This window comes from Macrobrachium nipponense, chromosome 21 (assembly GCF_015104395.2).
Source record: "Macrobrachium nipponense isolate FS-2020 chromosome 21, ASM1510439v2, whole genome shotgun sequence".
NCBI classification, from domain to species: domain Eukaryota; kingdom Metazoa; phylum Arthropoda; class Malacostraca; order Decapoda; family Palaemonidae; genus Macrobrachium; species Macrobrachium nipponense.
Window position 1 is genome coordinate 64,950,745 of NC_087212.1, and position 26,094 is coordinate 64,976,838.

The window sequence follows — 26,094 nt, forward strand, 5'->3', positions numbered from 1 at the left end:
CCAGCGGCGGGAATGGGTACTAACCACCTGGCCGCCCACTGCGTGTGCCGGGAGTTTTGAAATTCTGTCGGACTTCGGAGAATACAGCTATATATATATCTGCCAGGTAAGTATGAACAAACTTTATTGTATCATAACAATAACATATTAATGAAAAAATACAAACAGCAATCAATGTTTTGTTTTGGAAATCAGCTAAGGGTGATTGTGAGTAAGTTTGTATTGCATTATTGAACTCAAATCAAGAGTGACTTTCTTGTTTATAGTTATTGCAAATAAATTTCGAAATACTCTATGGGACAAGATTATTTTACGCTATACTAAGTGTTTTCAATTTGAAATATCACTGGAATACATATTGTTTGTGAACAAAATTTTATTATTTTATTCGTTAGTAGATGGTGCTGAGGGCATGTTTATTCCATAAAAAAAATTCAACAGATTCCATTCAATATTTTCACTTTATCTCACAGAATACTATGAGCTTTACATATTTATCTTTAATTGTAGTGAAAAGTGAAATTTGTTCTTTCATGCCCAGTAATTTTGATTAAAACATGTTTCTCTCAAATTTTGTTGTCATTCGAGTTTGATGGTACTATACCAAAGCTTGCGAGAGTTTCATTCACATTGCTGATGCACGATAATAGTCGTTAGCAGATCAACATTCTTTCCTCAGCTTCAGCTAAAACTTACAGCTTAAGTTTAGCAGTATGTGCCCTTACAAATCTTTTCGCCAAAGCGAGTAAGGATAAGTAATGTAAAAGTGTATTAGCCCTAATCTCCTTAACATCATTTGTAACATAACTACAAAAAAAAATTTTTTACTATCGTATGATGGTTGAAATGGAAGCAAAACCGCTGTTGTTATCGGACTCGGTTGTTCATGGCAAATCAGCTGTTACTGGCTGTATGCGTGTACACAAATGATATTACTAACGATACCTTTGGCATTCTCTTTTACCTTTTAAAACTTAACCAGAAGATGGGATAGATAAAGAGATGGAGGAAAAGTGGATAGCTTAACTAAAAAATCGTAAATTTAACTCGCATAAGGGTGAAAATTTGGGGTCGCATGATATGTGAGACCTTGTTACATGAGTATATACGTTATGTATTTTTGTGTAGTTGCTGTTTAGCTTTCCTTGTCACTCTCGCTGGGAATACGATGCCAGGATACTAGGCTTCCCTTTCCCCACCTATTAGTGCATCATACAACAACACACGACTGAACCATTGCTTAGAAATAAGGTGCAGATTAACTTGAAAGGTCAACGTTCCTCTGATACATTAGTGGAGCGGAAGAGCTTTTTGCCCACCAGCTGTGTTATTGTTTGGGAAAGACGTGTTTGATGACTCCTGTAGCTAGCGCTTATAACATGGTAGGAGACGCTATGAGGGGTCACGGCATGATTTGGGTCAGGGCTCAGGGAGGGCAAAGCCTCCTGGCCAGGTTAGAGCAGTGTTTGAGGTTAGGTTTGCTTGATGTGAGTCTGGTTGGGTCATATTCCTGCTGACAAGTCTACCTTAGTAATGCTTTCTATGCCTAAAGTAGTTTGGAAGTCACGTAAAACCGTTGGTCCCATTGCTGAATAACCACTGGTTCCATGCAACGTAAAAACACTATACAAACAAAACAACAGTAAATTTCTCAAATCGCCTCGCCTGTGCTGCACTTTATATAGTTTTCTATATTGTAAAAAAGAACTAAATCTTTGTGCAGCCATCTTCTTTACTTTTACAGAGCTTTCTTCAAACATGTCACAGTATTTTGATTAAGTTTTGTTTGATAAAAATTGTTGATATTTTTGGCAGTATTTTGATTAAGTTTTGTTTGATAAAAATTGTTGATATTTTTGGCCAATTTTGACCTCCATTATCCACTGTTGGGTATCTCAAGAAAGATGGCATATGGCGGGGGTCTGAGTTTGGTCAATGACCCAACATCCCAATATGCACGAGTTGCCAGATGCCACAGATTCGTTGTTTTACAATCTTTGATAGTTTTTACCTGTTTCCAGCTAGCGCTAGAAGATTATCCTATTGTTAAGATCCCATTGTATAACATGGATTCCCCCCCCCCCCCCCCCCTGGGGAAATTTATGAAAATGTCAAATAATGTGATCGTGAACCTCATTACTACATTGAAAACTTTTATTTATGGATGGTGGTTAATAGGGCAGAAGCTTAAGTACTTATGTGTGTGTTAAGTATTAACCTACGGGTATAGAGGTTCTGTGGCAATCTCCATTATTTTTTTTTTTTAGTGTATTCCATACAATCACTTAGCCTATTTCCATACAGTGTGAATTAATGCTTGTCTAAAATTGATGGACTTCCCTGCAATAATTGATGGTGATGATTTCATGGCAGTGCTCCTTGAAAATCCACCTTTAATTAATAGTGCTGTAAGAGAATTTTTGTTATTTGATAAATGCAATTAGGAATTCATCAATGAATCGCCAGTTTTTACAGAATTATAGGCTATAATTTTGGTTTATACCAAGAGATGCTGTATGCTTGTAGATACCTTACACATGGGCTTCCAGTAAAGACCTGGATCCATATGGTGATTTGAGGTAAAGTATAGATAAATCATGGATATAAATCTTTTCTTAACACCAGGTTGAAGATTGAGTGTATTCTTAGTTCTTACCATCAAAAATCTCCTTTCAGGTGGGAGGAAACTAAAAGAGATGACGATCTCAAATGGACATTCCTTGAGCATAGGGGACCAAAGATGGCTGACGATTATGAACCAGTACCCAGTAATGTTAGATTATATTATGAAGGCCAACCTTTAGACTTGTCAGACACTACAGAGGAAATTGCTGGGTTCTATGCAAGAATGTTGGATCATGAGTACACAACTAAAGAGGTTTTCAACACCAACTTCTTCAAAGATTGGAGAAAGGTAAGATTCTAATAAATGTATGGCTTTACAAAGTGTGTTACATTCTTGAAGTGGTGTAAAGTACCAGGTATTTTTATAATTTAATTAGTTAATTTTAAAGTTTTTAAGAATTCAATGAAGTTAAGTCCCTATCACCCAAGTACCTCATGACACGAGGTTGGTTTACAGAATGTAGATTATTATTGATTAAATTAATTTTCCCCGATTATTATCTGAACATTTTTTTATTCATTTGAACTCCAGCATTTGTTAAATCAGTAGGCAAGTATATTTATTGTAAATTATTGAAACTCAGCCTTTGTATGCAGCTGCTTATGATAGCTATTACTGTACACCAATTAAGAGGACTTGCTCAAACTCAGCTTATTAGATAGTGTTACAGTATTTGTTATGATAACTAACCACTTAGACAGGTACCACACAGAATTATGAAAGTTGCAGTTGGAGGTTGAGATAATTCTATGAAATTGTATGTGTTGAATTAGTTGGATACTGGATAAATGGGACTTCAACACTATCTTCAAGTAGTGCAAGCATTTTAGTTTGACTAGTAATGTTCTGATTATATCTTCTGTGTATAGTAAGAACACAATTTATATTGGTTTTATATTAATGTAATTTATTTAATCCTTAGAGCATGACGCCACAGGAAAAAGAAATTATAACAGACTTGAAGAAATGTGATTTTAGAAGATTACATGCATATTATGTGCAAAAGAATGAGGAGAGAAAGAATAGAACTAAGGAAGAGAAGAAAGCTCTCAAAGAGAAAAATGAAGAAATTGTGAAAGAATATGGTTGGTGTACTATTGACGGTCACAGGCAACGTATTGGAAACTTCAAAGTAGAGCCGCCAGGTCTTTTCCGAGGTCGAGGAGAGCACCCTAAACAGGGTATGGTGAAGAGACGAACAATGCCCGAAGATATTATCATTAACTGCTCAAAAGACTCTGTGATACCCAGGCCACCAGATGGGCACAAATGGAAGGAGGTATGATGATGTCCAATCCAATCCACTTTAATGATGTCTCTGGTCCTTGTGTGACATGGGAATTTTTCTTTGGTGGGCTCCAATTTTTCAAGGTGTTTATGTATGAATCTGGGCTGCTCTATTTTGTAGTTATTTTAAGCTGTGTCTACTGTAGTACTTGAATTTGTGCTCTCTCTCTCTCTCTCTCTCTCTCTCTCTCTCTCTCTCTCTCTCTCTCTCTCTCTCTCTCTCTCTCTCTCTCTCTCTCTCTCTCTCTCTCTCTCAGTTGAAGTAGCTGCCATTTTGTTCAGAAAATTTTTTATTTATATTTTTTTTTTCCTTTCTCAAACTAAGTAGCATATGGAATATAAAGGGAAATACAATACAAATGATCATGCTTGCAATTTGATGTAATTTTTGTAATTTGATTGTTGTTTATTTACAAAATACTGGAGTTTAACATGTAGGGCTCACCCACACGTGTTTTTAGTAAGGGTTAAAAATGTAAGTTGACCAAAAGGAATGGTTGAAAACTAATTGCCTTACACAGAAAACGCAAGGACTTGTGTTCATCTGAAGTGTTTGGGCATCGTAAGCAGAAAAAGGTGATTAAATAAAAATGTTGATCAGAGTAAAACTTAAAAAAATATATATTTTATTTTTTGGAAACTGAAAACCCCTTGAAAGTAACTTTATTAGCTATAATGGAATAACTGTTGAACTACATGCACTGAAGGTTTAAACTGGGGATCAGGTGTTAATTGAGGTATATTTAACCATGTCATCTTTTCTGCAGGTACGTTGTGATCCAAAAGTTACTTGGTTGGCATGTTGGGTGGAAAATATTCAAGGACAAACCAAGTATGTTATGCTTAATGCTGCTTCCAAGCTAAAAGGAGAGAAAGATTGGCAAAAATATGAAACTGCGCGAAGATTGCACCAAATTGTAGATAGGATTCGAGAACAGTACCGATTAGACTTCAAGAGTAAAGAAATGAAAGTACGACAGCGAGCTGTGGCTCTTTACTTCATAGATAAGGTAATTATTTCTTGTACATCTTTTGGAAATTGGTTTGTGGGAAGTAAATCTAGTAGCACCTCAACATGACATTAATATCCATAATTACATGCTGAAGTAATTATGATATAATGAATTATTTCTTCAGAAATACTTAGGTTTCAGTGATGAATGATAATACTAATGGGTACACTGATCAGTTGATATTTCTTATTGCAGCTTGCCCTTCGAGCTGGTAATGAAAAAGATGAGGATCAGGCAGATACAGTAGGTTGTTGTTCATTGCGTGTTGAGCATATAACACTACATGAAGAAAAGGATGGAAAAGAATACGTGGTGGCTTTTGATTTCCTTGGTAAAGATTCTATTCGTTATTTGAATGAAGTAGCAGTTGAAAAAAGAGTGTTCAAGAATTTGCAACTCTTCATGGAAAACAAACAGGATGGAGATGACCTTTTTGACAGGTTAAATGTAAGTGCGAGTCTTGTTTGTAGTTCATATTATAATTTGTTCATGAAACTTACCTGTCAGATATATATATAGCTGTATTTTTCCGAATCCGACAGAAATTTAAACACTTACGACACACGCAGTGGGAGTCAGGTGGTTAGTACCCATTCCCGCCGCTGGGAGGCGGGTATCAGGAATCATTCCCATTTTCTATTCATAATTTTTCTGTCGCCGGTGCTGAAAACACCTGTTTTCCGTACCTCCGTCTTAGGATTTTGGAAACTTCATTGCCGCTAAGTATCCTAATTGTCTTTTGATTTATTCACTTGGATTTGTGGCTAGGCATACGCTATCTTAAATTGATTTGAATTTGATTCATTTTTGCATAAAATATCTGAATCTAGTTAGGCTAGTTTCAGACGGGGTTGTCTGCAAAGATAGGGTGTGGCTACCGTAAGCTTCGGTAGATTCGCACTTGGTATGTACGAGGGGTATGGGTCTTGCTTCTTTGTTGAGATTTGTCATGTAAGGAGTGTGAGACTTTGTCTATTCCGTAAGGAAGACGTATGATTCGTATGTACGCAATTAACAGTAACATGTTAATTCCGTAAGGAAGACGTATGATTCGTATGTACGCAATTAATCAGTAACAAAAGTCAGGGTAGTGAACCTGCTAACCTTCCTGTAGACTTTATTTTGCATAACCCTGTAGTATGGCCTACGGGCTATGTATATGTCTACGAGAGGTGCTCGCTCTCCTTCATTGCTGTGAAGTGCTACTTCTGTAATTGTTACTCCTAACCCTGCAGTGTTGCCTTCGGGCCCTAAGCAGTGTCTGTAGAGTAATTGCCCTTTCTCTGATACTCCTTCGATTCGTAACTTAGAATCGAAAGTGCTTGCTTTAGAGAGTAAAAGTGAAGTGCAGTGATACCCCTTGTGTAGTGGAGGGTGCGTCAGATCGGCCTCGTTTCGCCTCTAGGCCGGGACCTCTGCTTGACTCCCAGAACCAGTGAGAGAGCATGTCGAAAGCCGAAGGAGGGTTACGAGGAACCCCCACCGATCTGGCGTGCCTTCGGCAGTTTCTGATGAAAATCCCCAGACTGCCTAAGTGCGTGCACGTGCACGAATCCTGAAGGATTGCTTCTCGTCCTCCGAAGCGTCCTCCCCGCGCAGGAGTTGGAGCTTTCGGATGGACTCGCGCCCTCTAAATAGAAGCTTTATAGAAGAGGACGCTTCACGTCTCTCTCTCTCTCTCGTTATGCGTTTCAGTGAGAAGTAAGAAGGCGAACGTCGCCTGAACTCGTGTCCGTCTTTCCACCGAGAAATACGTAAAAGAAGTCATAGTAGCAGTAAGCTTTTGAGAGCGGACGCCCAAGCCAGGGGCGCGCGGGTGCACGCCAAGCGCGCGCCAGTGGACGCCGCGTGCGCGCCAGTGGACGCCGAGCGCTGGCTCCAATGGACGCCGAGCGCGCTCCAGTGGACGCCGAGCGTGCACCAGCGCACGCCAGGTGTGTCGCCTGGCTGAACGTTTCTGTTGAACTCTTCAAGCTCTTGTTTCAGATTTGGGCTTAAAGAATTTTTACCTCTACCTTCGATGATACCTTCTACCTCACCTGCAAAGAATGTGAAGTAGGCAGTGCTTCGGAGTAAGCTTAAAGTGAACAGACAACTTCTTCGAAACCCAGCAAGACATCGGGTTTCGTGAATTCAAGAGGTCTCTGTCAATTAATATTGCTTTTCGCATAGGTGGATGGAGTTAAGGAAAGCTCAAGGGAAGTTCTCGTTTGCTCTACCGCAAGCTTTGCCATTCTGCCAATAAATTTAAGTTGCCACTACCGCAGTCAAGACTTTGCGATAAGGCAGTTACGGGTTATAAAGGCTCGATGTCCTGCACGTCAGGACTCTCGGCAACGTTCAGTAGGATTCTTGCAAAGGCACTCATCAAAAGTACGCTCTTCAGGAAAGCGCAAGACAGGACTGCCTTTGCCATACTGCCAATAAATTTTAAGCTTTAGCAGGCATTAGTTGTGATACGGGAGAGGAAGCTGGTTGGAGAGTTTCTTCCTCTTCCCAGGATAATTTTGCCAGCTTTTTAGCCCATCTGAAAGGGCTTTTCAGATGATAGATTTTGTTAGTTCCTAGTCGGGACTACGCTGCCGAATTGAACATCGTCGTAATGCCTGACGTAAGCCCAGTCTCTTAACAGGATTCTTGCCCCTTCCTCGTTTGAGACGGGAATCGGAAAATAAAATGCTCGACTTCCTGGATTACGTTTTGTCAATTCAGTGACTTTCCCCCATTGACAATATATTAGGGCTTGTGCCTTGTATGATAAGGCGCCCTATGAGGTAATGTTAGACTAGCGATAATCTATACGCTAAGTCGGTTGGTATTGCACTTCCATCTTCAATGGAGTGTCTGGGGTTTTGTAGATCACTTACGAAGTCGGTATTATCTTTACGACGATGTGTTAAACTCATGGTTCGGTGAGGTTCTTGTAGAAAACACAAGGTATAAAAATAGTATATTCTTCTGAAGTTTTACATGATGAAGATCAGGTATGATCGTACAAGTCTTCTATGACGATAGCTTGATCGCTTCTGCCAATGATGATGGCTAATCCTATTCCTCTACATGATAAAGCTTAGGTAAAGAGGTACAGGTCTTCTAATGACGATAGCTAACTCTGTTCTGCCCGTCTACCATCTCTGTTACAAGTTATGAAGGAACAGACAGTAGTTCGAACATATGAACATGCATACAATGACATAGTTTCATACGAACACACAATCAAATGAGACACGCTAGAGATCACGTAGGCCGTTTGAATAATAGGTCGGGGTAGTTGTCTCAAGCAGGGAGCTTGGACTGTTTCAAAACAAATGAATGACCACAGATGACGGCATGTTATCTTAGCCTACATACTTATTGTATACGTCATCTTTAGCGTCTCTAGTCTGATCACATTCCTGCAAGCAATCTGGTTGACCTCTTTAGTTTTAGACTTTTATGTATATGGACTAACATTCCATATTTTTATTATGTAAACACTTACATTAGCTCGGTCAGCTACCAAAACCAGCTACTGAATATTACTCAAACTTGACTTGCATCTGACTTATAGGAGTGTGATACAGACACTATGTGAATATATATATATATAAGTAAATAAAAATTCATTGTGTACATGAATTGATTCAAGTAATAAAATATAAAACAATGATATTGGTAAATAATAGTGATCACATGATATATATAATGATACAGTTTTTCACTTCATCTCTTTAAGAATACTTTTATGCTACAGAAAATACTAATGTACTCTGATAATTGCATAGAATGAAGATTAACATGATAAAAATCATATTTTAACTGATAAAAAATATCATATATGAATTGATAAAATTATTAATGTTTATTCTGATTGATTCGTTGATTTTCATGCTAAATGTTATATATCTGATTCATTAATTCATATACTAACTCATAAATAACTGCAGATAATGGTAAGATATAAGGTAACAGATTGATTATAGGCTACCTGATTTGTTTATACATATGTATATGGATTCATATAATTATGATTAATATATGTGCACTTTAAATAGATTCCTATTGCGTACACGCAAAGATATATTTAGATTCTGTTATTTATGATCATCTATATAAGAGATTCCTATTGCGTACACGCAAAGATATATTTAGATTCTGTTATTTATGATCATTTATATATATAGGATACATGACCGAGGTTATACTACTTCACATTTAACTAGCTTTCGAACCACTTTTCGTCCATTACACAGTTGTCCAGACACAACCACCTATAGCCAATTGAAACGGCCTTTTTCAATGGTTAAAACAAGGGGAAAATTTGCCTGGGCGGGTCCAACGTTCTATTTTGCGCTCATACTTATTCTCTGCATCCTAAGCTACACGATTCCGTTCGCGATGAATAGATCATCCCAGCACGAGTCCTTCGCCAGCAAAGTAGAGTTGAATATCCTTCGGGTCGTAATTGTCGGAAGTATGTCCCTTTTTGTAGTCGAATTCCGACAGCCGCTGGAGCATTCCGCATTAAAACGAGATTAACGACGAGATACGGTGTCGGTCGAAGAAGTCCATGAAATTCCTTTCACATTGTAGGCGGTTGTTACTTGACTGTAGTCGTCCGCTGCGACGAACGATTTTTTGAAGTTGCTATGTGAAACTCTCGTACTGCAGGATACTGTAACCGGTTCCATTAATCAGCCTGCAAGTGAAATTATACTTGTCACAAGGGCAAAGTAAAATTCAAACGACATCCAAATACAGGGGAGGGAAGAGAGCCATTTATAGACCAGACTTTAACCCACATGAATTCGCTGATATTTTGGAATTCAAAAGGAGTCTGCTGTACAAACTTTTTATCCATGGCATTAACAATGAGTGAACCTATCCAGGTCTATGATGACTGTAAAAATATCCATAATTATAACAAATAAATAGATATCATTACGAATCTCAAAGAAAATTCGATATTACTGGTAGTAAGTTACTAGACAAAGAAGTGGAAAATGGAGCTATTTGTAAGATTGCCAGGCGCATAAGAGTCAAAGAGAATATTAATCATGATTCTATGTGCCCTAACAAAAGTTTCATATTCAATTTTCTCGTGCGCATCCTCTGAGGTTAATTTTTTTTTTAAAACTTTATTAATAGGTAGGAGATGCAACGAAAAAAAAAACCCACTATGTAACTAGTTTCTAAATAAACTTTGGGTTTTTCAAGAAAATGTGACATTTTCCCATGAATGTTTTACTTGAATTGTAATAGGCTAATGTTGCAAGTAAATAATCCATATCCATATCGTGATACTTCTAAATGTCTATGAGGTTCAGAAAAGATTAATTCATTTCGATGTTATAGAAACTCTATTTCCTTATTTTGTTTATTAATTTTTAAAATGATTGCAAAGTCCTTAACTACTTGCATTACACACACGGATAAGAAATATGTTATGTGGCCTGTCATGTGACCTATGAACCACATGTGAAGTTGTCATGAGCTGAAGCATTCCTTTCTCCAGTCAATCTGCTGTTGCAAGCAGAGACGACACACAGATGAAGCCTGTGTAAGCAGATTATTGAGGTTAAAGGAACAAATGCTGATACGGCAATGATGACGTCGTCACTTGGCAGGAGATTGCTCTCAGCCAGCTAAGAGTTACGTTACTTGCTGTAAGAGATACCGACTTTAGTATTTTCAAATGGATCATTTTAGTTGTTTTAAATTCTCCACCCAGCATCGAGAAGAATGTCTGAAAAAAAAAAAAACAACAGTACCAAAATTGAACAATATATTAGTTTCATGTTGGCATTATGTTAAATAAATATTCCTTATTCAAACTATATGAAAAAGGTTTCCATACAAATTCTATATATATTATTAGCCCTGTATAAGATTCATATAGGATTATTCCATAGATAACATTTTCACTTCTAGACTTCCTGACTTTAAAACTCTCTTTTATTTTATTTTATTTATTTTATTTATTATTAGTTTATTTATTTATTTATTTATTTAATTTTTTTTTTTTCATTGACTACGAATATAAATCACCGGGACAGACAATATGTCAGTAGATTTTGGATATGTGTTTGAACTTTTAGCTTATTTGTCATTACTAACGCGTTAAGTTAGAGTTCAAATCTTTACGCATATACATTTAGATATTTAATTAACCTATGGTACGTTTTGCTTATTGATTTTATCGTGATTCCTTTTTTTATTATAATTTGTAACCCTTCCGACTTCTTACGGAGTGTATTATATGACTCCACTTGTATCCATATTTATTTTATATATTTATTTATTTATATATATATATTTTGATAAATTAATGGTTGGCTGAATATGTGGAAAAGTGTTCTAGCGGCGTACCATATAAGGCTACTTGCGGCATCAATTCTATAGATACAAGATATAAATGATAAAGGTATTTAAAACCGCGAGAACCGCTATAATCAGCCGGATCCCAATATCACGAGTTGTAACTCGTAAGACATTGACACATTCCTATTTAATTATCCGTTATTCTACCAAACCGATTGACTCTGGGTGTATCAAACTATATTATTGATTTTCTTAATGGAAAGGAATTCACACAACGTGTTAAGGAGATTATTATTGATTTACACCACCCGAGTCACAGATATTAGTGTTGAATTCCATATTTACTGATTTAGCACTCATAAATATTCCTAACGCACTCAATTGCGGTGTTTGTTTTTAGTGCTATTATTCTTATATAACGTGTCAAGGAACTATTAACACTAAGAAGTGGTTTATTCCCTCTGTCAGACTCGTAATTCTGTTAATAATTCTACGTATATTCTTTCAAGGATTGATTTGGCACAGGATAGGCTCCTAAACTGACAGGTGTCTTAGTGTATCCCATTGTTTTCATGACATGTGTTACAATTAGTTATGTGCTTTTTATATCTGTAAGCATTGTAGGCCAGTAAAATAGTGATTTGGCTTTCTGTGACATACTATGGAACCCTGGATGACGGAATGCAACCAGTTTATGACGATTGGTATGAAAGAGATTATTATTACTACCTGGTCGTTAGTCATCTGCTGTGTTTCTTCGGGTTTTCCTCGTCACGGACCTACATATAATACTACATTTGATTACATTATTCTGATACACATACCTTAAGTATACTTTTGCTTTAGGGTTTCTGCTCGAAGTGTGTATTGTTTTTGCTTCCGCTGACCCTGTTTCCGTTTCGAAGTGTTTATTGTTTGGGTTATGTCTGTTGACGCTTGCTTTGTTCAGTTTGTAACAGTTCTGCGCTTTCCGACCCGATATTCAATGCTCGCGATCTCTTGGGTTAAGGAATTTTCTTGTTTAGATACGGTTTTAACAATAGGCAACGGATGTTTTCTATATCTTTTAGTCTATTAATGGTTCTTTGCGTATGGTGCGGGATTGCGGGATAATGCGTCAGCTATGATAATTGCTTTCCCAGGTAGATATCTTAACTTGGCTCCAAAGACCTGAATGATCATTTGTCACCGAGTTCCTTTTGGACTGTGATTAAAGCCTTTGAAAAACTCGGTAAAGGACTCATGTTCAGTAAGGACTTTATCAGGATAGCCATAGCTTATGAACTTAAAATATACTAGTGCGGTTTAAAGATACCTAGCCCTTCTTGTCCTATTACTGTATATTTACTTTCAGAGGGCTTTAGTTTACGTGAATAAAAAGCTATAGGGAAGAACACTGTTTTATCATATTGCTGAAGTATTATCCCTCTTACCCCTTGGTCTAGAGGCGTCTGTTGCAATAAAAAAAAAAATTCCTTATTTAAATCAGGGCTTTTAAGTTAGGTAAGCTGCATTATTCCGCTTTTAAGATATCGAAGGAACGCCTGTTGATGCTTTTTTTAGCACCATAATCAATCTACGCTCTTCTTCGTTTAAATATTCTGTTAAAGGAGCTGTCATGATTGAAGAGTTACATATTTACATACGATTGTAATACCCACTACAGCGCAAAAGTGCTGTATCCCCTTTTACGTTAATAAGTACCGGAAAGTTATGAATAGCCGACACCTTACCATGGACTACTTTTAAGACCTTGACCAGACATAATTAACCTAGATAAACATGTTCGGTTTTAAAAAACTCACATTTAGATATTTTACTCTGATGATTATCTGTCTTTGTCTCTGTAGCACTAGCTCTACTTTATGTGAATGTCTTCTAAGGTATTAGAAAAGATTACAAGATCATCCATATAGGCATGTAGGGTATCCCCTAAAAATCTCCAAACACTATATTGTAATTGGGTGCAACGTAAGTCGGAGGCATACGTAAAAATTGATAATGTCCCTGAGTGTGCTGAAAAAAACGGTGTATGAGGTACAATCCACTTAGGTAAATGGTATCAGGTAAAACTTTTAAGTAAGTCCAAGTTGGTGAAAAAAATTTATTCTAACCTAACAGAGATAAGATGTCGTCGGTACATCGCACTGGAAACTATCGGAAGTCGTTTCCTTGTTTAAGCGACAGAATCTACGCAGATACGCCAAGTCCGATCTTTTATGGCATGACATTTGAGGGAAAAATTATATGGGCTTATTTGATTTCCTAATGGCTCCTATTACTAACATTTTTCAACTTCGTCATTTATCTCTATTTTGAAATTTCATTGAGAGTCTACACGAAGGTACGTATATAGCTTTATGTTTGTCCTTAGACCGTGTTTTGTTTTCAATGACATCCGTTTTCTCCCAGAAGATCACTCGCTAGTGGAGAAACTTCCTGGTATTCGGTAGTAGAGAATAAAAAAAATTCTGCTGAATCACCTCTGCTTGAATGACTTTACGGATATTACTTTAGATAGATTATCAGAGAGATTCATCCACGACTGGTTGGGCGTGATTAAAAATTAGCAACAATAAAAATGCGATATTTATGACTTCCGTATCCACGATATGTATACTTTTAGGGCTTTGTTCGCGGAAAGAAATCGTTATTATTTCAGAGTTGTCGGGAAGGATTAAAAATTTCATTTCCCAGCAAAGTCTTTTTACACGCACTAAGACATTCGAGGGTGCATGCTTCTCGAGATTTTTGCGTGCAAAGTTACGAACTGTGGGTTGTGGGAGAATTCTGTTGGCGTTCAGTTTTGAACCAATGTTACGATTTATGAAAAAAGACAAATGTATAGTTCCTTTATATACAGTTATTATTTGATTAACTGTCTCAATTTTGTTCAAACGGATTTTAATATGTTTGAAGGTTTATAGGATTTCCTTTGATAAAACAGTCTTATTTTGCAGGATGTAAGATAATATTTTGTATACCCCTAGATGGATCTTACAATTACACTAGATACAGATCAATGTTTTTTATAACTACAGAGGTATCTGTAAGCGCTCGCTTATCCGGACTTCTCATTAGAGAAGTTCGAACACGACGGTGAGTCCGTAAATACAGGATTATACGTGTAGTAAAGGAATAAACAAGATATTCTAATTTTTACGGCGCGTACAGTCGGGCTTAATCCACCAGTATTTATTATAACTTAATGTATTAAAATTAAACGAAAACCTGCTCTGATTACTTATACGGTCGTGTGTTTCATAGGAAAAATCCTTTTTTAATTCAAAAGATATTGGTATGAACCTCATCGCTTTCCCCACTCTGCTAGAGTCGCTTATTGTGTGGAATTTGCTTTGCTTTGAACACTTCGGCAGTTTTTCGACTGACCTTGACCGCTTGACTAGGTTGACACAGTCACCGAGTTTGCTGTTTGATTCTGAACGGGCTACTGTTTCTATTTCTTTTTTTGTAATAAATTAGGATCCTTCTCTTTATTACCATCGGCAACATATTGTGTGTTTTTAGCATTATGTTGCTGGTTACGTATAAAGCAATGAATGATGAACTATTAGGAACTGAGCGATACTAATAAGACAAGTTATCTCTACTGTATTCAATTTTAACTGTTTGTACTTCATTCTTTGCTAAAATTTGAAATAGTGAGGGATCCTGGTCAGCGCGTTTAGCCTGATGAAAGTTTTTTACAGACATGTTATTCCTTGCAATCCAGCCATATTTTTAAAGTTAAGTTGAGTCATTGAGGTTCGATATTTTATATAACTCAAAAAACTCAAGGCTAAAACTGCGATCGGGACTTTGCAAAGGAGCATTTATTGTCATGACCCGAAATAGTGTTACCTCTAATTTATATAGATTTGTACGGGTGTTCCACTTGTTTTTGTGTGTCTAATCACTACGGTGCTTTAACGACCCTATCCATGCATCATGCTATAAATACAGACGTCCACTGCGTAAACGCATATTCACTGTTTAATATGATTTGTTACGTAAGGGATTAATAATCATCCCACTGATGAATAAAATTAACATAGTATATGATTATGATATTTTCAGTAGAACTTCTGGCAAACAGACACTCAAAGATAAAAACTCGCAGTAGCGAAATCTCAATGATATAGATAATTTCTGTAAAAGTAAGATTAAGAATGTCTCGTAACTTCAGCCACAGGAATAACGAAATTCTACCTGTAAAGGAAACACTCAAAGTTACTCCAAATGAATAAAAAATTGTACTAGCTTGCTTTTGTGGGAAGTCACGGTGTTCCGATAACGACACACGGCCTTGGTCCTCCTTCTCTATTTAGCGGACGACCTGGTTTGGCTTCAGTTTCCCCCGTGCGCGTTGTTTCGATGATTCGAGCCCTTGAAAATCCGATGCTGCAGACGCGTTCGGTTTGTTTCTTGCAGTGCCGGAAACGCTCACTAACGATGTTTTCTTGAATGATTCTAATGAGAGACGAAGCTTCTTGAAGTTATTCACTAACGATGATACTAAGTTGCTTGACGAATCTTGTTGTTTCCGAAGTCGCTCACTAATGAGATACTAGGTTGCTTGAAGAATCTGCTGCTTTCGTCGTCGTTGACTTCATGATTTATATTCTGTTTTTTTCTTCGTTAGGACGTTGTAGAGTTCTTCTGGTCCGCTGGCCACCAATTATTAGGGCTTGTGCCTTGTATGATAAGGCGCCCTATGAGGTAATGTTAGACTAGCGATAATCTATACGCTAAGTCGGTTGTATTGCACTTCCATCTTCAATGGAGTGTCTGGGGTTTTGTAGATCACTTACGAACGGCGGTATTATCTTTACGACGATGTGTTAAACTCATGGTTCGGTGAGGTTCTTGTAGAAAACACAAGGTATAAAAATAGTATATTCTTCTGAAGTTTTACATGATGAAGATCAGGTATGATCGTACAAGTCTTCTATGACGATAGCTTGATCGCTTCTGCCAATGATGATGGCTAATCCTATTCCTCTACATGATAAAGCTTAGGTAAAGAGGTACAGGTCTTCTAATGACGATAGCTACTCTGTTCTGCCCGTCTACCATCCTTGTTACAAGTTATGAAGGAACAGACAGTAGTTCGAAACATATGAACATGCATACAATGACATAGTTTCATACGAACACACATCAAATGAGACACGGCTAGAGATCACGTAGGCCGTTTGAATAATAGGTCGGGGTAGTTGTCTCAAGCAGGGAGCTTGGACTGTTTCAAAACAAATGAATGACCACAGATGACGGCATGTTATCTTAGCCTACATACTTATTGTATACGTCATCTTTAGCGTCTCTAGTCTGATCACATTCCTGCAAGCAATCTGGTTGACCTCTTTAGTTTTAGACTTTTATATATATGGACTAACATTCCATATTTTTATTATGTAAACACTTACAAATATACTATCGTTTTGTCAAGTAAGTGGGTATCCCCTCATTGACAAAATATCTCTTTGTCCCGTAAATGGGTTAGTTCTCATTGACAAACATCTCATTAACTTGATATTGCGTAAGCGAATAAGCTCTTATTGACAAGATTCGGAAGAGCTCTCATTCGTCATTCGCAGACTCGTACAAGAAATAGACTTGTAGACTACGTCAATGAACGCTTATGTCCAATAACATAAGAAGCTTGAGCTGACTGCTCGATTCTCCTAAGTTTTGTTCATGAAACTTGCCTGTCAGATATGTATGTAGCTGTATTTCCGAATTCAGCTATATATATGTCTGCCAGGTAAGTATGAACAAACTTTGTGATATAATTTCATATTTTGCCTTGCATTATTTTATTTCTGGTTGGTTCAAGTCATATACGCTTGCTGTAGTTACCTCTTCGGATGGCAACCGAGAGGTCTATGGTCCATTTTAAGGACATTTAATCGTTACTCCCTGCAGCCTTCCAGGAGTTTCCGATTTATCTTTTACCGTTGTATGGTAGTGTTCTGACGACACAAACGCATCTATATATTTAGCGTTTTCTGTTTCGCTTAAATATACCAGCTTGAGAGTCTCTTTATGCTAAAAATAACTAACCTTTTTCTTCATAGAATAGGGTAGCTGGCAACCCAGGCATAAAGTTAAGAGACGACGATGACGGACGATCGTAAGCTGCTGCTGTCACTGTCCTCTGACTCCTCTCCTCCAGTCCAAACGAGCCAGTACCAACTCGTTCGCTGTCATGCCCTGTAGGTTAAGTCTCTCTCTCCTGCGGGATTGACTGACTAACCGTATCTCTGTGCTGGCAGTTACGTCTCTCTCTCTCTCCTGCGGGATTGACTGACGAACTGTATCTCTGCCCTACAATCACGGACTTTAGCCTAAGATTGAGGGGATTTTCTTAACATGAATGAATAAACATTGCATTCGTTTGGCCTTAATATGTTCTACAGAGATATCTTACTCCTTTCGGTGCTCGTTACCGCACGGTATAGGACTACGAGTCTACCACAACATTGCACTATTATATGCTCTCTTGCTTAGGCAAAGCGCAGCCTTATTAGGGAAGTAAACATACTGTGTGAGGGAATGGATGAGCTTGCTGGGGACCATTTCCTTCCTAAAGAAGTTTGTTTCCCTGAATAGACTGCAATTCAGACCTCTACAGTTTTTTCCTACCGGGAAACTGAAATTTTATTAAAGATCTAGGAATGATTCTGAACATCTCTCGGTACGTTAAGTATCTCTTTAGGTGATAGAAAGAAGTTGCCGGACATCTGGAGAGGGTTTCAGATGTCCTGGATCATAATCTGAAAGAAGTGGAAGCAATTCAGTCGTCCCTCCAGTCCTCGAAACGAGTTTTTGGAACCATGGTCCATATCAACTCTGATCTTCCACAGCTCTCTCATATCTTAGGAAGTATTCTTCTCTCGGTCCCGGTTCGGGTTTACGAGAAAGAGCCTATTATAACAACAGGCGTAGAATGGAACGATCCTCTAGAGGTTCGTTACAGGATTGCAAAAGTCCGTTCGAATCGTCTCGATCGAAGGCAGCAACTACTGACTTCCGAGTGGAATCTTTCTTTAGAAGTATGTTGAGAGTTGTGGAGACTTTAGGGACGTCCTTTCATTCATCTCTTCGCTAGGTTGAGGACGAAGAGGCTTCTTCTTCTCTGCTCCCTTTTTCTCGATCCGGGAGCGGTAACATTAAACGCCATCCTATGATATTGAACGGGGATGGATGTTTAGTCTCTTTTCCCCTTTTTCAATCACTTAGGAAATGTAATAAGATGATTTATATCATCACAGGGAGCGACAATGACGCTAATCGCCCCATGTTGGCCTTCAAGACCCTAGATTCACAGAGGTCACGTCCTTCCAAGGACCTTTTCCGAGAGAGTCGGTCTCCTTTAACACGAAAGGTACCTATAACCTCTCCGCTCTGAGTCTGACTACGTTCAGACTATCGAGATGTTGACAGCATAAGATTGCAGTCTTCCCTTTCCGTTTGAAGAATGGGATAAGCTGGCAGTCACAACTATTAAAGAATACGCAAATATGTTGTTGACGGCCTTTGGGCTCAGAGATTTGCTTCTGTCAAACAACAAAGCCCTTCACGATCTTTGAGTTCTGTGAAATCTCGAAACTCGCTCACCATCTACTTTTTGTCTCACCTGTTTTCTCGGAGTCAGACACTCGTGCGAGATCAGGAGACATATAGTAGCCCTGAGTTTCTTGTTGACGAAGTCGGTTGCGTTTATACACCCCCGATGATCGTTTAACATGAGACCAGGTTGGACTGTCAGGCATTCGTCCTTCGGGACTGAATCGCCTTTTTGCTCCTCGCTCCTTTCTCCTGGCACCAGAAGCTCGAGTCAGGAGTGGCTCAGGAGTTGATTCGCTAACGACGTTGGGTTGCGTTGATACACCCCCCAAGGTTTGCTTAGCTTGAATCGCCCAGGCAGTCCAAACACTCATCCTTCAGCGAAGAATAGTGCCTTATGGTCTTCAGGGTACAGCCTTGCTGTCCTTGATTCGTCTGACTGGTCAACTGGTCGGTCACCTGACGTTAGTACAGACGGACTGACTGTGCATGTCCAGATCGAAGCTTTCAATATGGAACTTAGACATAGTCTGAAGTTCTTGATGTCAAAGCATTCGAACATCTCCTACCTGTTAACTTCTTGCATGTGATCAGGAAGGCATTTTTCTAACCACCCTAGATACGACAAAGAGGGTTAGTGAGATTTTAAGCCATCGTCACAAGTTTTGGCTTTAGAGAACACAAGGCGGTGTGCTCTCTAAGCTTTTCGTTATGGCCTAAGAATGGAAACCCGTTTTGTCCTTGGGCCAGGAGCTTGGAAGCAAGGATGGCACAAGTTAGTTGGCAGGAGCCAGAGAGAGTCCTGTGCCCTGTCAGGTCTCTCAAGTTTTATCTACATAAAACTCAAGAAAGTCGAAGTCGTACGGACAATCTGCAGTGTTCCGAAAAGACCAGACTTGCCCATATCGAAGAACACCCTGGCTTTATTGTTAAGGAGGTCTTTTCAAAAAAGCTCCTTCTTTGTGTTTGCACAAATATTTGAAATCTTTTGATTTGAATGCTCACGAGGTGAGGGCGCGGCCTCGGAAGCATTTCAACAGAGCATGGCACTCAGCAACATCCTGAGTACCATGTTTTAGCGAAGCAACTCTGTGTTCAATTCACACTCCCTGCGAGATGTGAAGATGGCATATGAGATCTGCTGCTCGCTAGGGCCATACGTGTCTGCAGACACAATCTTGGGGGCAAGAAGTACCATCATCCTATCCTGTAGAAAATGGTTAGGAAGAGCTCTTAATTTAGTAGTTGAGTCGCCGACAACGGTGACTTCTTAGCTCTTAAGCCTTAGTTAACACACCTTAACTTTGGCTAGGTGGGTCAGGTGGTGATATATATATATATATTTATTTTACTTCTTAGCCCTCATGGTATGGTCAATATGGTCTAGTCACGTCGTGGTCTCGCCCCTGTTGACAGATCATCTGGAGTGCACCAGCTATATAGGTCTCTACCTCGCTGGCAACTCTAGTAGCACAAGCAGACTTACGCGGCAGTAACCACGAAGTCAGCTATGCTAACAGGTAAGGAATCAAGATATCAATTATCTGCATATATATGTTTCCTAAAATCTTCTATTCTGTCTACTCCCACCACCAAAGGTGGGATTCAGCTATATATATATCTGACAGGTAAGTTTCATGAACAAAATGATATTGTAATGATACAATTAAGTTTGTTCATACTTACCTGGCAGATATATATAATCAAGTACCCACCCACCTCCCCTCAGGAGACAGTGGAAATAAAAATTATGAATAGAAAATGGGAATGATTCCTGATACCCGCCTCCCAGCGGCGGGAATGGGTACTAACCACCTGACTCCCACTGCGTGTGTCGTAAGTGTTTAAATTTCTGTCGGATTCGGAAAAATACAGCTATATATATATCTGCCAGGTAAGTATGAACAAACTTAATTGTATCATTACAATATCATGTTATATACAATTTGGCCGTTGTTGTGTAGAATAAGGTATGCAGTTCAGGTGGCATGACTTGAGTTTATGACTAAGGCTTGGCAGTTAATATAACAAGGCTTTTTAGGAAGTTGGTTTTCTTGTGCATTATGCTTTGAGGAGACAAAGTGTCTTGAAATAAATGGACTGGTTTTGACCCAAAATTGAGTAATGAATTTTTTAGAAAAATAAGAAAGGCATAATCCTTATTGATGTTTCTTATCTATGATAGCTTTACTTTAGAAAGTGGTTATAACAAAAAGCATTATAAAATGCCAGTAAAATATAGATTACAGTGACAATGAAAATAGGCAATAATTAAGTTTATTAAGTTCTGAATAGCCAAAGGGGGTTTAACCTTTTGAGTAGTTTGTTGACCAAAAGATATGGAAGTTGAGTAAGTTTTGTCCTTCCATTTAAACATTACTAAATATGCAAAATTGTGAACACTACACCAAAATTAAAATTCTCTTTTAGTAGATTTAAGTTGTTTTATGTGGGTCTTCAATTTTTGAAACATCAAGAACTCTAGGATATCTGGAGTAGACATGAGCAAGATAACCTCATAAATCAATTAATTGGTCACCAGTCAGTAGGTGTGATTTTATCTTAATCACTCATCCTTATGGTTAATGGTTTAAAAATTACAAATATAAATTTTTAAACTGATTAGTACCTATTTGAATCCTATTTTAGTCTACAAATTAACACTTGGGATACATAATTTTGGCATATATGTACAGTAATGCATTATGTACTGAGTATAACAGGCATTTAAGGACAGTACCTGTATACCTTTGCAGCAGTGTCACTCTGTGTATGAGATACATTATATCCACACGCGTCTAAGGCAGTACATCGATTCACTTCTATGTACCATTAGGTGATTGAAATTTTTCAACTGTTGACCTCATGAGCTTCTAGTCTTGAAAGTAGACTGACATTAATTGGAAGAAAGTTAGCTAGCTCATATATATTTAGCTTTAAACTTGTCTGTAAGATTGTATATATAATTTGTAAATTTTTATCGTTTCAGACACAAATTTTGAATAAACACTTGAACGAATTGATGGAAGGCCTTACTGCAAAGGTTTTCCGTACTTACAATGCTTCTCGAACATTACAAGAACAACTGGAAGAAATGACAAACCCTGATGATCCTATCCCTGCTAAGATATTAGCCTATAACAGAGCTAATAGGGCTGTAGCTATCCTTTGTAACCATCAACGTGCTGCTCCCAAGACCTTTGATAAATCAATGGCCAATCTGCAAAAGAAAATTGATGATAAGAGGGAGGTTGTTGACGAGGCTGAAAGGGAACTCAAAAAATTAAAGAAGCAAGCTAAGTCTGGAGGCACACAGAAAGAAAGAATTCTATATGAAAAGAAGAAGAAAGCTGTCGAACGCTTGCGGGAACAATTAGAAAAACTTGAATTGTCAGCCACAGATAAGGAGGAAAACAAGACTATTGCCCTTGGAACCTCCAAGCTAAATTATTTGGATCCACGTATTTCTGTTGCTTGGTGCAAGAAATATAACGTTCCAGTTGAAAAGATTTTCAATAAGACGCATCGTGCCAAATTCCAGTGGGCTATTGACATGGCCACTGCTGAATATAACTTCATGGGAGAGCCCATGGACATATCCAGGACAGGAAATAATGAAGACGAAGAGGAGGAGGAGGAAGAATAAATTATTATTGTTTAACCAGGAATATGTGAATCAAGTGAATGATGAAGGATTTTGTGTGACCAAAGACTGTGATTTTTTTTAAATGTATGAGGGGAAGGTACAGGACATTTATTTCTTTTATATATTTTTCCCGACATGCTGTATCTTCGTGACTTGATGCCTGGTATGGTCGTGATGTGTTTTAAGATTTATGGTGGTGTAAGTTTATCTTGAACTGTAATGTATTTAAATGTATTTTAAGAAGGTTTTCTGGAACCTATGTACCTTAGCTATTATTTATTACATTGAATTTTTTAAAAGATATTTGTATGTAGTTTTGCTAGGCCAAACTATTTTATTCACATAAATTGATTTTTTGTAAATGGAAAGTCAGCTGAGGTGTGCAAGAGTGTATGTGTGTGTGTGCATGAAAATGTTGGTATTATGATATACTGTCATAAGCATTTGTAGAGCTCATGTGAAATGTTAGGAAATTTTTGTGTATATATTTAGACAACACATATATCTCATTAGCCATATTCTGGTGATAGTCCCGGTCTCATCAATGCCTGTAATTTTTTTGTTTTTAGTTGTTGATTATTGTTGTTTTAGACATTTTTCCCACATATGGGAACTGGAAATTGAGATTCATGTACCTCACAAGATAGGTATTTTTTCGATCAAGGTTTGGAATGTGAATCTTATGTAAGTCTGCCAGGTTTGGTAAGCTTTGATGAGCCACTTGTCATACAGTTAACTACAGTATTCATTGTAAAATTATTGTTCTTGCCACTTGAAAATGGTGGTTGATGATTGCATCATGATGTCGTAAAATATTCCTGCTACTCCAGTCAACTTTCATCAGTCACCATTATTAATTGCTTTTTATTATATATTTTTTTTTATAGATAAGTTGCAAGAAAAGTATAACTTCAGTAGTAGATAATATAACATAGCTGCACCATGTGGGTGATAAGACCATAAAGGTCTTGGGTAAAATAGGTAAACATTAAAAATCAGTTGAAGAAAAATATTGTATGTTCAGCTTAAAGTGATAGTTTTTTGCAGTCACAGTGGGGTTAGTGGGACCATTTTTGCTGCCTTTAAGAGAAAATTATGATTTTATTGTTACTAGTCACGTTGTATATGTTTTTGGGTTTGGGACATACATAAAATTTGTTTAGAAGGGAAAGTACAATTTGGTTCTTGTAATGAAAAAGTGATCTTTCTAAGGTTTTGTCGAGTATATTTGTGTATACTTTGGTTTCAGTACCCCTCTTATTCTTCATGTGCAATAGCTGAGTGATGCATTGTGTACTGTTGGGTTTTTTGTTAGGCATGGGTTTCACCTAAAGTCTAGTGGTATTACTGTAATGTTCAGTTTTTCAGAGACCACAAGGGACTACCACCTCCAGATTCATGACTTTTGCGGGTTTTACAAGTCACTGCTGGTGTTAAAATAACAGTTACAATCATGACCCCCCGATGGCTAGTGCTGCAGAAGCTGTTTATAGTATTAGCTAGGTCTTGGCCTGTTTTGCCAACTGTTTGAACATGAGCATATCTCATGTTCATCTGGCCATTCCATACAATAATGTGATATGCACTATGTATATAACTATCACCAATAAATCCTGATCATCATTTTTTAATACTTTTATTAAGTTCTTTTGTCTTCCCAGCAACAGTTATTGTGAATCGGTAGAAGATAAGAGGTTCACTTTTAGTAAACGCGTTCCATGTGTATAATGAACAGAGCACCCCCACCCCTTTTGTATGCAGTACTATTTTCATAAAGGTGGTGATTGTGTGTTAAACAAATAATGTGGGGGAAGGGACATGACTTCATTCTCTAGTATTATACTATAGTAGTATTTCTATTTTTCGATGATGGCTCTTTAGCTTCAAAATGAAGGGCTTTACCAAATTATTTAACATAATTTACATGTGCAGAGGTAGAGGGTGTTATCTTTATTATATGGGTATCAGTTCTGTAAATCACCATTAAAAACAACCTTACTGATGCCAACTCTATCTCTGTTTGGAAACTTGTTTCATTTGTTCCCACAAGATTATGATTTTTAATTTTTAGTAGATGTCCCTCCATGGGTGCCTGCCACTTACTTGACTGTAAGTGTTGTGTGTGTTTTTTTCCTTGGCTAAGCTGAAGATGATGTCTGTCTTGCTAGGTTTTTATCATAGCTTATGCGGATGAATCTGTTTTTCTTCCGGAAGTGACTGGATCATATGGCTTTGTCATTTTCTATAGTTTTGTTTTGATCTCATTTGTGTGTGTGTTGATTTGCCTTTGAGGAAGAATGAATAGTGAGAGTGCCTTTAGTATGGTATGTTGCATGTAGGTTACAAAATAATTAAAAATTTGTCATTTTTGCTTCGGAAAGGTCAGGAATGCATGTCAGTGATGACCTGGGCTGGTTAGTTACCGTCTCTAGAAAAACTGGGGCCAAGAAGAAGAGAACCGCAAAGAATTGGCCAGAGATCCACAAAGAATTGGCCAGAGTTGCTTGTGGGTACCACTCCTGCGACTAATTTCCCTTCAAGGATCTCTTTCTACTCCAACACTAGCTATTCCTGGGCGTTCCCTACTAGCTACAGAGGTCCCTTGGGACCTAGAGGCAGTTCCCGGTTATTGGCGGACTCTTTTAATGGCAATGCGGTTTTATGGTGTTGAAATCAGCGAGTTGACACCATTACGAACTGAGTTCCGGTTATTGGCGCCATAAATCTCCGAGTTTTGTTTAATGGCGGCTTTTGCTTATCAGAATGAAACCCCTGCCGATAACGCTTTAGCTTTATGCTCTGCCTCCATTCCTGCTCCTCAATTCTTCTGTCCAACCTCTCAAATTTGACTTTTTAGTGCAACTGTTGGGTTTTCTCTTGTTTCACTGTAGATTTTGTTTTTTCATAATTTTCTGGTTTTGACTTCTCCAACGCCCTGGTCCAAGGGGGCCCGGGGCAGGGGGAGAATAGTAGAGAAATGTAGACAATCGGTCTGCCAGCCATAATCATGATGGAACATATTGCGGACTTCTGTGAGGTGTCCAACCAAAAACCAGAAATTTACTTGATTTTATGATCTCTTTGGTTGCGTAAGAAGCCTTTCCAGAATGCATTACCATGACAGAGCACGACTCCTACTTCTGTCTACAAAATTGTTAGCTTTGGCTTAAGACACTCCAGCAGCTGCTCCTGTTGCTGCAACTTAAACTTCATGCTACAATTAAATTTTTGGCCATTAAAAAGCCTTGAGCGTTCCTTGGGATAAGAGGTTCAAGAAATTTCCTTACTTGTGTCAAGAGACAAAGAGGAAGCATAAGAAAATAGCTTGGAATACTGCCCCTCGTAAGAATGGGTGTAACCCTTGTCACTGAGATAATTCTTCATTAGATAGGGATGATCACTGTAATTGTTCTTGGGAATGGGTGACCAAGAAGCGAGTGGTTGGCCTAATCACCTTCGTTGTTACTGTGTCAACCATGGATCTTAAGTATGGAGGGTTGTGTATGGATGAGCATTACTGTCATAGCTGTTCCCTTTAGTTTGGTAATGTTCCTGACTTACCACCCTGTTCATTTACCATCTAGTTTGATCTCCTCAGTGGCGTGATCAGTATGGTTTTGGCTTGCCACCTTGGTGCCAGCGAGTTCCATTGA

At 38.1% G+C, this 26,094-nt stretch overlaps 1 protein-coding gene across 2 annotated transcripts in view; it reads left to right on the plus strand.

The window, feature by feature from the left end:
• Positions 1-24,067, plus strand: part of LOC135198092 (DNA topoisomerase I, mitochondrial-like) — a 49,979-nt gene extending 25,912 nt beyond the window's left edge. For both annotated transcript variants that reach the window (XM_064225531.1, XM_064225532.1), the window contains exons 7-11: positions 2,677-2,914; positions 3,549-3,905; positions 4,681-4,923; positions 5,122-5,373; positions 21,785-24,067. In XM_064225531.1, the coding sequence (XP_064081601.1) occupies positions 2,677-2,914; positions 3,549-3,905; positions 4,681-4,923; positions 5,122-5,373; positions 21,785-22,441 (1,747 nt within the window). In that variant the 3' untranslated portion in view covers positions 22,442-24,067. The remainder of the gene's footprint in view (positions 1-2,676; positions 2,915-3,548; positions 3,906-4,680; positions 4,924-5,121; positions 5,374-21,784) is intronic.
• Positions 24,068-26,094: the final 2,027 nt, after the last annotated feature.